Below are 13,017 nucleotides of genomic sequence, written 5' to 3'. Positions count from 1 at the left end.
TTTGCAAAACTGATAAATGTCTTGCCTAATTTTGGCCAAAGGAAATATCTCATAATTTTGTCTACATGTTTTGTTGATACCTAAATGATCTCCCATGGGGAGTTCATGGGCAACTTTCAATATTTCAGAAGGATATGCTTTAGGAACAACGATTTGATAAACAATAGCCCAGTCCTCTGAAGCTGACACATCTGGTGGTCTTCATTTCCTCATAAGCACACCATTTTATAAAAAATAACCATTTTCTCCAGTTCATCTTTTGAGAGTGCATATTTAAATAGTGAATAGATCTGTATATATATATATATATTTTTTTTGGTCAGCTATCAGTTTACTTTTAGTAAACTGAATTTCACCAGGTGAATCAGATCCCTCACGTCCATCGTTGTTCCTCACTGAGGAATCGTCAGTAGGGCAGTTATCCACAAGATCCTCGTCAGATTAAAAAAATGTGTGAGACAAATTATAATATAATCCTCTGAATCCATGCTCATTACTTGTTTTTGCCCTAATTTCTTAGCCTGAGCTCGAGTCACAGAACACGAGGGAAACACATCGGGATTCTCCTCAACTACAACATCATCCTTAGATGAAACCGTGATCGGTTCACCAACAATTTTAGGTTCAGCAACAACTTTTTCCCCAGCCAAATCGTCTCACAACAACAATAATACACCCTTAATTGGCAGAGTAGGTCTTACCCCAACCACAACTGGTCCCGAAACTAGGTCTGATGCTATATAAATATTATAAGGAGGAATATTAACAAAGCTACCTTCAATACCCTGAGCAATATTAAAATAAATACATAACAATAAATTCGTTACACTTTGTTGAATGAAAATTTCAGCAGCATTGTTAGCTTAATATTGGAAGCAGCTTCAGCAAATCAAACATAACTGCATTTATCAACAAGAAATGAAGAACTACACTTTGATCAGAGACCAATGATCCAAATTAATTACATTTCACTTAAAAACATGTGAACTGCTGACTAAAAGTTCTATATAAAGACACGCCTTATCGAACTTAATGGTTCGTAGTTCCACGTTGTGTTTAACATTGAGCTATCATTAGACTGTTGCATTCCTGTATTTTGAACCATCATAAGTGTCCCCAAAACCATGTGACTACCCTTGGTAACCTCAAAATGAACTTCAAGAACTGCAGCAATGAGGTCTTGAGGTCATATAAAGCGACCTCGAACTTCATACACAAGAAAATAAGATACAATCAGAGTAACTATTTATTCTTGCATTAAATATGTAGAGGAAAATACAGTTCTGCTACAATTTTTTTAAGAATTTAAATTTTTCTAAGTAGTTAGAATATGTTTTGTTGCACGTGATTTGTGGTGCATTTCTTTAATACTAAAAACATTTTTAATAGACACCACGCATCAGAAGTGAAGGAACATGTTAAATCGAAAATAGAAAAGGACCAGCTAGCTGTCATTCGCTCTGGTATTTCTCAGCATGATATATGGAAACCATCCGAACTACGTCAACAGGCCCTCACAGACAGCATAAACAATTTTTTATTCAGTCCCTTTGGCCTCTGTAAGGTATGGAAACACCAACCTTCATTAATTAGATCAGAGATCAGTCTTGGATCCTTTGCTCTCTTTGAATTACACCAATGACATAAATGAGGGAATGGTCAATACAATATCTAAATTGTTGATGATATTCATGTTTGAGGCGTTGCTGGCTGTGAGGAGGAGGAGGATGGTACTTTACAAAAGAATTTAGATTACTTGGAAAGTAGGTCGAATAAATTGTAGGTGGCTTTTAATTATAATAAATGCAAGGCAATGCAGGTGGGATATCATAATTTGAATTGTGAGTATAATTAATTATGCTCTGAAAAAAAGTAAAGGAGCTTGATGTTCTAGTGTCTCTTAAGCCATCAAAACAACGTGTTATTTCTAAAGGCAGGGCAAATAGGATTTTAGGTTATATCTACAGAAATATTGAATATGAGTCTAAAGATGTTTTAATTTCGTTGGTTAGGCCACATTTGGAATATTGAGTTCAGTTTTAGGTGTCTAACCTAAATAAGGCCACTGAATTATTGGAAATGATTCAGAGGAGGGCAACAAGGATGATACCAGGGATAGAAAATATTGTCATACGAGAACAAGTTAAGATCACCGAAATTGTTTTCTCTTTAAAACAGAAGAATTAGAGGGAATCTGATTGAAGTGTTTAAGATTGTTAGGGAATTGATTAGTGTTGAAGCATCATCTTTTTCGTACTTAAAGATGAGAACGGTAGAATTTGGGGAAATGATCTACATCTAAAAGGGTAGAAGTCATCTTCAGCTTAGCCAGCTTTATTTTTATAACAGGATGGTTGATCTTTGAAATGGGTTGACTTGAGATATGGTGGACATGTCAACACTGCTTCGTACTAGTACGTTTATATTTACTGGAAGATGAACTCCTCGTATTGTTCTCCACTCGTTGCTTGGTACACGGGAAATAAAGGTTTCCCCACTTCACTAGATGAGATTAGGAGTAATTTACGTAGAGGAGAACTCCAGAAAGGTGCGTGGAACAAACGAGAATCATCTCATCTGCACTATATAAGTTCCCTGACTGAGAGACAGTGCAAGGGGTTATTATTAATAGGGACAGCAGGAACTGTCTCGTTCAGTGATTGTTTAGCAACCCATTTTACCTCCATATGGATAGAAGAAATATATATATATATACACACACACACACACACACACACACTAACGAAGCAATATTGCAGAAAAACCCTATTTAAACAGTGGGCTCTGAATAAAGGCAGGTGGGCTTCATACTTTCCGTTATCCATTACCTGATCCAAATTTAAGGATAGAGGCAACACCTGCTACTCAGTGAGTTCCTTTGTCTCTTGTTTTCTTTCTTTCCTTTATGAAGAGTAAAAGTCGATGCTGTAGTGAAAACAATTGTCAACAACCATTAGAACCTCTGGGTAGATTGGAGAAAAGCAAACATTGGAATACGAAACAATGAGGTCAATAAAACCACAATGTGATTCAAGTAATGTGACACAAAAGACTGAGTCATCTACATCTTAAGGATTTCGTCCAGGGAATGTCGACTGTCAGAAAAGCTGTGAGATGACGATGAACTTTATACGATATAACATTAAAAAGATAAAAAAATATAATCCACAATAGAGTAATAAACAAACCAGAAGACATACTTAACCCAACCTGTCAAACTGGAAGGAGATACATCTCGAGAAATATAGGTATCCTGACACAAGAAAGGATAATTTGGATTGCCTCTAAAGTACACGTGAGGTAACATCAACTTCTCACATACAAAAAAGGAAGCAATAAGGGTCTGATTGTTTATATGAAGAAATGGAAGAGAGGATGATTGTAAAAAATATCCAGTCACCCTCCACCCTCCCAGGCAGCTTACATTTTGGGAAGGTTTGTTTTGTAATTTTGTGAAAAGCTGCTCGAGGACTATCCATGTCAGCCATTCATAATTTAGAAGTGATAAGACTAGAAGAAAAGCAGCTAGTCAGTATCACCCACATTATAATGGTTTCGTGGCTGTAAGAGGGAGTCTATTCATTAATGGGATGTCTTGGGAAAGAAGGAGTGGTTTGGAAACAAGACCAACCTGTCCCTATGGAAAAACAAAAACATCTGAATGACATCTCCACAAACTTAAAGATTAAAAACGTTTTAAAAGGAAGATGATACAGGGAACTGGTGATAAAAGTTTTGAACAGAGGCCTGCCTTTTGAGAGTCCTGCAAACTAAACAGATGTTTTGTCTAGAAAGGAAATGGATGAGAAAGATGACTGACTTGAAAGGCCTTGAACGGTTTTTATAAACACCACTGCAAAAAAAAAAGGAAAAGACTGATAGTCAACAACAATGCTAATTTGAACCAGTGATCATTGTAATAAATAAATCATTATCAAAAAGCCAGGTGAAAATGAAAGTGAGATGTGGACGAGTCACATGACCTGGAGAAAGGAGGTGATGGAAGGACCAGCATTAATAAATCATCCAGTTGAGTTGAAGAACTGTATGGGTGCGTGGGTGGCTTATAAGAGTGAGCAAGGAAATTGTCTATTCTGAAAAAATCCTGTCGATCTTGCAAAGGACCATACAAAGGTGAAGATGAAGGTGTGACATTTTGAAATGAAATATGGATGTCAAAGACTCACATAAGAGGGGCCTCCAAGATGGAAGAAGTAGAGGCTTCTGGATTGCCAAGGGGTAAAACAGTGGAAAACACAGCAAAGCTACCTAAAGAGGAGCAAGAAGAAGAACATGAAAAGGACATTGCAAATTAGAGACAGGACGACCTTACAGAAAAATTGAGGACGAGGCTAGGTGTACAGAAAGAGATTGGACTAATCCTGGCTCCGATCATCCACAGCTATGCCAGCAGAGTCTGGGACTAGTGACTGGAAGAATGAAATCTTGTTATTCTGAATAGTGACAAAGGAATTGAGAAGAGACCTCCTAAAGTGGGAACAAATCTACTGAAACACCAGAAGATGTAAGGACCACTGTTGGAAGGATTCACCATCAAGTTCACAGCTTTGGCACATAGTAAAGTGACAATTGTATGTTGTTTTTGTAGACCTAAAAGGAAGTTCTGGAGAAAGCAGTGGTTTAGAGAATAAGCACCTCCCTCTCAATTAATGGAATAAATGACAGTGGATTTGTCTGAATGGATCATAATAAGATGTCCGGAGAGAAGATGGTGGCAGGCCCATTGAACTTCCAACATTATGAGGATGCTGTGAAGAAGAATAGTGATCTATTCGAAAGCACTCGAATTTTGGGTCTCGTTGAAAACCACTACAACTTTTGTATGTAATCCTGTGTGCTAACTTCTTAATCAGAAATTATGAGTATATTGGTTTGGTTTGTTAGTTTGTTATGAATTTCGCGCAAAGCTACACAAGGACTATCTGCACTAGCCGTCCCTAATTTAGCAGTGAAAGACTAGAGGGAAGGCATCTAGTCATCACCACCCACCGCCAACTCGTGGGATACTCTTTTACCAACGAATAGTGGGAATGACTGTTACATTATAACACTCCCACGGCTGAAAGGGCGAGCATGTTTGGTGGGACGGGGATTCGAACCCGCGACCCTCAGATTGTGAGTCTAGCACCCTAACCACCTGGCCATGATGATGTTGATATGCAAAGAACACTCCTCTGAAGACCAAACATTGAAAGTAGTGAAGGTGTTCAGAAATGCACCCCCCACCCTCTGAACAGAGAGGCATCCATGAACTGATATAAGTATGGATAAGGTGGATGCCACCATAATAGCAAGAAGTGAAGAGGCGGAGGGAGAAAATTAGGGAAGTCAGTGGATTTCTGGACAGATAATTTTCATTCTCCCAGAACTTCTTTTCGAAAGAAGGGTAACATACGGACAAAACTGAGGAAATCTAACTCCAGAAAGTATGGCATTCCAAACCAACAAACCCCCAAACAACAACAGAAGAAAACAAGTTAGAGTAGGCAACAGCTAAAGAAAAAATCGAGGTCAGCATTAAGAACAGGTCGGTGCGAACTTTTCCAGTAAGGCTGTCGGGGTCATGATGAGGAGACTCAGAAAGAATGATGTACAGAGGACAGATAGCGAAGAAGTTGAGAAAGCAGAATACATAGACAAGCAGATTGAGGAGGAGAGAATCAAAATAGAAGAAAAACGAAGATTCCCAAGCCGGAAGAAGAGATTTAAGGGATTGGAGCTCTATTTTAACCTTATGATACAATCAGTCAAATTATACATATTTTACCATTTTTAATTTGGATGGTTTTATCCCACCCTTGATGTGTAAATTGGTTTATTGTACCGTAACTATAATGCATAACTGACTGATTTCATCTTTCATACTTTAAATGTATTTTGAAACCTATTTAAAAGATAAATTCGCGGTCTAGAAAGCTGTTAGAAATTGCAAACGCAAGCCCTATTGGATATTAATAATAACGAAAAAGTTTATGCACTTATTTTTCTGTATATCTAACTTAATTTTTACACTACCCCACTCAAAGATACAATATTTCTTACATACTGACTACAAATAAGTATTTAAAAGCCTACTAAATTTCATTCGTTCTGCCCAAACTTTCATGAAGAACATATTTAAGTTCATGCTGAAAAACGACAAAATATTATGCGCTCATCTTACCCATAGAGCGAAGTGGGTTGATAAAATAATCAGCCATTGCTGTTTCTAGAGTTTTCGCGCAAAGCTACACAACAGCCATCTTCGCAAAAAATCCCTAATTTTCAGCTGCCGGACTAAAGGAAAGGTCGCTAGTCAGAGCCAACTCTTGTCTGACAGAACAGTGGGATTTGACCGTAAGTCTTAGAATGCATCCATGGCCCTAAAGTTTGCATAGCGTTTTTTGCAGCAAGCGGATGACTAAAACCATGAATTCTCGGAGTCACAGTGCGGGCACTCCATCCACTAGCCAGGCTCAGCCCATTCCCTGTTTTACGTCCTTCATTCCGTGGCTAAAGCATTAAAACTAAACAAGTTATAATAACTATGTGTGTTAAATAAAAGCCGTTGGTCATAAGCATTGAGCGATGGATGTTAATGAACGGTCATGAAGTTTCTAATGGATGTTTATTTATAACACTATGCTGCTGAATTATATGTACAAAACAATGCTATGTAATATTATATATGTGTGTGTGTGTGCACCAGCCGCGACCCGCAAAAACATTTGCAGTAGTTTTCATACCCTTCGCTTGAGTTTTCCATATTCTATCCTTTTCACGCACGATACTTAAGCTATGCTTTTTTTGCAGGTATTATGTGTTAGATCAATAAATTTAATGCATTTTGGTATAATTTTCATTTTAAATTACACATTTTGTTTGTGTGAAATACTTTGCAAGTATAAAAAACAAAGTTGAAGTCGAAGCCAGTCGTCACGTGATGACAACGACAATTTGCCATCGTGTACCATACTCGTTAAAAAGTTTGACTAAGCAAAAATCACGTACGGTAAATTCTGAATTGAAAAGCCAATATGCAATCCGAACTCTTTGGATAAAGACCTTTCTAAGGATATGAGATTTGTAGCGCTTGATTGAGAAATTTGCGTTTTATTTATATAGATGTGTGTGTGAACAACCTCTAAAAAGAACGTAAAAAACTATGTTTTTCATTATTTCAAACAGCATGGAATAGTTTTAAAAAAGTGGTAATAACTTATGTTGCACTTAAAATTATGTCCCGAGTCTGATATACAGTCGCACAATATATTGTTAGCATACAGTGCTACTTTACAGTTACATCATCTAAACATGCCACGAAAAACTAACCTGAAGAACTTCTCATTGTTGTTGGTTTCAGTTTTGGTTGTTGCTTAATGGCCGCCATCAACTTTTCATAAAGAGATGGTTGTCTTTGTGGCGGAGGTGGCAGTTTCCTTTCAGATACCTACAGAAAATCAATGGTTCTGCTCCATGAGCTGTAAATATTTATCTATTCACACGCTACGTGCAAGCAGGAAAACATAATTGGTTTAGAAACAGATGGCCAACCGAGTAAAACGCCATTTGGCCACTTACGATATTCACATGTTCTATAGAAATAAATATAAGATACCTTAAATACTACGGGAAACAAAGTAAGTTTTGCTCATGATGTTTAAAAATGCTTGAAATGTGTGAAAATGAAAATATATTCAAAATATACTTATATATTTAGCATTTTTCAAGTTATTAGTTTTCATAACATTTAGTTAATTATTGAATATACAAAAACAAATAAATGAACGTACAATATATATATATCTGTCTAAAAATAATATTCAGTTATTTTTTTCACTAACGAATAAACGATATAATTCTTCTGACCATTTCTTTATAACTAAATATATTTTTTTTCTCACTAGAGATACGTCAAAATTACATAAAAAGTAACATACTGGGACTAGAGGAGGGCGGGAACGAATGAACTCCAAGATTAAAGCGTGGGCATCTTTCTTGACTCGAGGTGGAATATCTCCGTTCACCTGGAACAGGTAAAATGTATATGGAATTGGATTAAAGTTTACATATTTCACACAGTATGATATCATGGGAAATCTCATAAAATTCACTGGCAGTGTTGAACTAAGGTAAAAAAATGAACGATTAGAAATGCCGAGAGCACATTCCGTGAATTATTTAACATGAACATCACAACGTTATATTTAACATTAATTATTTTTATACATTATTCAGTTATTGTTTCAAATACATACGACTAAACATTTGCTTGAGATCGTTTGCAATATGAGTGTAGCAAATTATAAAGTGGTAATCAATTGATCGTTGTCTATACATTAATACGTAATTGTATTCGTTTTTTTGGTAATCAATTGATCGTTGTCTATACATTAGTATGTAATTGTATTCGTTTTTTTGGTAATCAATTGATCGTTGTCTATACATTAATACGTAATTGTATTCGTTTTTTTCCCGGGGCCTGTAGAGCGCTCAACTTACAATCTTCGGGTCGCGAGATAGAAACACGTCGCCCGCTAAAATCTGGGGTTCGATTCCCTGTGGTGGACAGGATGAACAGGTGTAATTTTGTGCTAAAAACAAACAAATAAAGATAGCTAGATAACCACAGAGTAGTTCTGCGCAAAATCTAATAAACAAATTTATTTCCCAAAATTATCTTAACACATCTTAATAGGGTAGAAAATATTCATCAAAAGGGAACATTCTAGCCACGTGGGTAGTTTTTGAATTTGATTAGAAAACAATAACTAATAAATACAGGTCTTACTGCTTGCTAATGCGTCTACCAGAAGCTATGGCTACTGCCTGATATTGTCTATGCATACTTTTGACGAGCCTTTAGCTGATGATCTGTGCCAAGCAGTCCCATTCCTCCACAAGAACATCTTCCAGCTCATTAAGAGTCAGGAGTTGAACAAATCGGACAGAAATAGCATGCTGAAAGGATTCTTAGCATTCTTGACTGGATTAATGTTTGGAGTAGGTCACTCCAAATTGACAGTAACCTCCCCTCTACCAGCTAAGCGTAGTATGAGTGACTGTCATTTATAAAGACAGAGTCGCCACTAGTGTACAGTTTCATATAAATACTTACTATGTCATCCCCGTATTGCACAGCTGTCAAAAAATTATCCTGAGACGCTGGAGATCACTGATGACTGAAGCTGATGCTTCCCAAACCCACGATGGGTACACAACGCTAATGCCCGGGTTCAGCCATGTTAACGTTGTAGCAACGCTTCCATTGTTATTTCTACACTTCCATATGATGGTCTATAAAGTCTAAAAAACTAGGCTTATCCATAAAGAGCACTGGTAATCTTGAATAATCCAAGTCAGATGGTCTTGAACTCAGTCTCAATGATTTTACTGTGACGTTACTTCAACGGGATTATAAACCTTCGATAACCGCAAACCAACCCCTAAGAATATTAAGAATACAAGATGAATTTTAAAGGTTAGCTCAGAGTGCTATCTGGGAAGGGTTTTAGCAAGCTTTTATGATTAGGAAACAGTCTGATCCTGGGTTTGTCGCTCTGTTGGGCCATCTCCATAACATACGTTTGTGGATTCTCGGTTACTTCTGAGTATATGAGATAACACTTTGGTTCACACCTAAAGCATTAACAACTCAGCTTTGAGACACTCAAACCTGTAGTTTACCGAGGCTATGTTACAATCCCTCCAAGTATAAAAATGCCTTCTGACACATGCTTAGACCATAATAGTGTAAAATGCCAGTAATGGAATATGAAAACTCAAGGAAAAAAGAAACAACATGGTATAGGAGCATCTCGTTTATTGAAGAGTCTGTAGTTCGCCTGAGTGATAATAAATGACAAATGAACGACATTATAAACTGCTCACTCACTGCTTGAAACTGAAGGCTACTTCTATTCGCTTTTCAAAGTCCTTAAACGTTTGGCAAAACATTAAAATTGGGGCATTCATTAGCATTAAGAAACAGTAATCTTTAGCTAACTTTTAGTAACATATAATTGTTCTTTTCTTAATGCAAAACTACATTATGGGCTATCTTACCTCTGTATACCGCGGGGAAATAAACCTGGGGTTTTAGTATTATAAGTCTTTAAACTTACTGTTGACCCAACGGAACACATAGCATATAACGTAAAAAAAAAAAAAAATTAACAATGTAAAATTCAGACATTCTTGCGGGACATTATTATTAAAGCAGTTAAGACTAATGTTGTTAAAACTACATATTTTTGAAGGAAGAACAATAGACATGTTTAAAACTACTAAACATGTTTCTAAGTTGAATATCAGAATTTCATGTTACAACGTTTAATATATTTTTATTTCTCACTCTTGTGACAAAGTTGTAGAAAAAACTCTTTAAACACGTGCTTTCGTTTAACCCACGTTTTCCCTGTAAAGTTATACCACTCGTCCTTCTCCTTCTTGTGCACGAATTTGTTACGCGATTATCTCTTTTTAATTGCGATAATAAAAAGTTATTTTTTATCGTTTATACTGGTGGAAAATAATTAACAAATAACTAAAATAAATCAGAAGCTTGAACAGTGAACTTTAAACACAATGATGATTTAACATGACTACCGTCATCTCTTGAGTAAATAGGAATATATTTGATACACATTATATAATGGAAAAATGGTTTTTAAATGAATATTGAAAAAAAAGTGACATAGAAGTGTTAAAATATGACGCATCCAAATGAAAACCAAAAATTATCTTAAAGCAAAATTTGTGATAGTTATTTTGGCATTAGAATGGTATAGCTGGAGAACAAGATGTTCAGATGATTGGCTTTGTACACTTTCTCGTGATCATTCAACAGCTTAACTTTACTCTAGAAAGTTAAACTAACTTTCAGATATTTTAAATAAATTCAAATTGTTTATTACCTAAAATAAAACAACAACAACAATTAGGATAACAAATAAACGAAACTATTTTCGCATGAATGATATTCTCTAATGCATACACAAGTCTAATGATGAACGTTACAACTAATCCGTGCTTATTATCTAAAAGAAAAAAAAACAATTAGGGTAACAAATAAACGAAACTACAGTGGGATAAAATCTTAATATACGAAAAAAATAATGAATATCACTATAAGAGAAAATTAGTTATTTGGTCAATGTTTGGTAAAGTGACTTCTATTGTGACTAAAGTTCAATTTGTTTACAATTAGTCAACAGATGGCGCTACTCTAGCAACATCACTTCGAAATCATTTGACGTAAAGCTACATAATGGGCAACCTGTGTCTATCGAAACTTTAATTTTATATTCGTAAGCCTGAATACTTACCGCTGAGCCACTGGGGGCAGTGGGCACTCGGAAATAACTGATCAGACGTAAAATGTAAATATATTAAAATAATAAATTAAATTGTTATTCAAAAAAATAAAAATGGATCGATCTTATATGTGGAAAAACTTATAAAAATCGTAAACAGTTTTCAGGACCGTAAACAGATCAAAATAAAACACAATTGCCGATCTCTAAGTCTATGGTAAGCACATTTTTGCAACTCCTTACTTACCATTACTTTATTGAGTTTGTAACGTCGGGAGCGGATATCGTCTAATAACATTTCGTACGGAGTTAATTCGTATTCAATGGAATGTTGAGGATGTGAATCAAAATCCACTTTCTTCAGTTTAACTCCTTGTCTTAATTCTTTGATGACCTGTATCCATAACATGGCCTACATTTGGACAAAATAATCTTGAAACATGTACCCTGTTAAAGCTTTGTTTGCAACAGTATTGTGAGTGTTTTGGAAAAAAATACTTTTGTAACGGTACTAAGTGAAAAAATGTCGAGTTCCTTCACACATTTACTGATTATGTGTTGCATAAAATGACTTGCTAAAATTAAATTAAAAAAATACAAAAAAATGTTTGAAAATTAACTACTCAAAAACTGACATTAGTTCAGTAAACATCTAAATTCATGCATTTACTATATTATATGCATCTAGTAATCAAGGTTGAGATGAAAATTCATTTTTATGGTAAAAAGGAAAATAAAAAGTTACACACACAATAATCATTTCCCTTAGTTATAGTATAGCTATGATAAATTAAACTTCATAATAAGAGTGGATTCACAATTACTATTATGTATTAATTGCTGTATAATTGTTTGTAATAAAATAAGTAACAGATGTTACAAAAGATTGAAGTTATTCGAACCAATAGCTATTCACTACTTTTACAAACTTTTGACTACACTCGACTATTTTCTTACGATTTTAAACAGCAGTAATTACATCTCCTTTCAAGTACCATAAAAACTGTTATAAAACACTGAACACATTTCAATAAAGTATTATTCATACTCTTAACTCACATTGCATACCTAAGATATCCTTTATTACAATGACTAGTTTATAGACCCCCCCCAAAAAAGAAGAAGAGTCAACTATTCGAAACCGCTCGAGTTTTGAGTCTTTTTTTTAAATTCATTTTTTGAGATGCTTTGCATTAGTCATAACCTACCCAACCCTTTGACTACCAACGTGAATACCTTATGTGCCCAGTGCTTTGTATTTATTGAGATGTTTTACAAACCTGGGTACCTTTTCGTTCAGCGATTTACAACAATTAATTCAAAATAAATCACTACATTATTTTCTCCATAATAATTTGGTAGTGGGTGGGGCGATAAGATTACGTAGACACTAGCAGACTAGTGTTATATTATGCATTCATTAACACATGAACTGGTTTGTCACAGTATTAACGTTAGCATGGGTAACCATAAACGCAATTACCATCTTTTGTTTTTTAAAGAAACTACAACAAAGGTCCAAGAACACCAAATTTATATTTGTCTTTATATTTAACTATTTTCTAATGAATATTCTACGAAATATAATGCATATTTTAATCCGTTGTGTCATTTTTTCCACTTTTGAAGCACATGCTATAGCTATATTTATTCCAAGTATAGTTTCAACTTACCAGCAATAAGGTTTAGTTCTTCAAGTTCT

At 35.3% G+C, this 13,017-nt stretch overlaps 1 protein-coding gene across 1 annotated transcript in view; it reads right to left on the bottom strand.

Moving 5' to 3' along the window:
* Positions 1-13,017, bottom strand: part of LOC106469631 (protein spire homolog 1-like) — a 125,790-nt gene that overhangs the window by 24,205 nt on the left and 88,568 nt on the right. The window contains exons 5-7 of the mRNA XM_022399127.1: positions 11,563-11,727; positions 7,941-8,027; positions 7,333-7,450 (exon numbers count right to left, since the gene is read on the bottom strand). Of these exons, the coding sequence (XP_022254835.1) occupies positions 7,333-7,450; positions 7,941-8,027; positions 11,563-11,727 (370 nt within the window). The remainder of the gene's footprint in view (positions 1-7,332; positions 7,451-7,940; positions 8,028-11,562; positions 11,728-13,017) is intronic.

This window comes from Limulus polyphemus, unplaced genomic scaffold, assembly GCF_000517525.1.
Source record: "Limulus polyphemus unplaced genomic scaffold, Limulus_polyphemus-2.1.2 Scaffold98, whole genome shotgun sequence".
Taxonomy (NCBI): domain Eukaryota; kingdom Metazoa; phylum Arthropoda; class Merostomata; order Xiphosura; family Limulidae; genus Limulus; species Limulus polyphemus.
The sequence above is the reverse complement of the archived record's forward strand: the minus strand, read 5'-3'. Positions and strand labels throughout refer to the sequence as shown.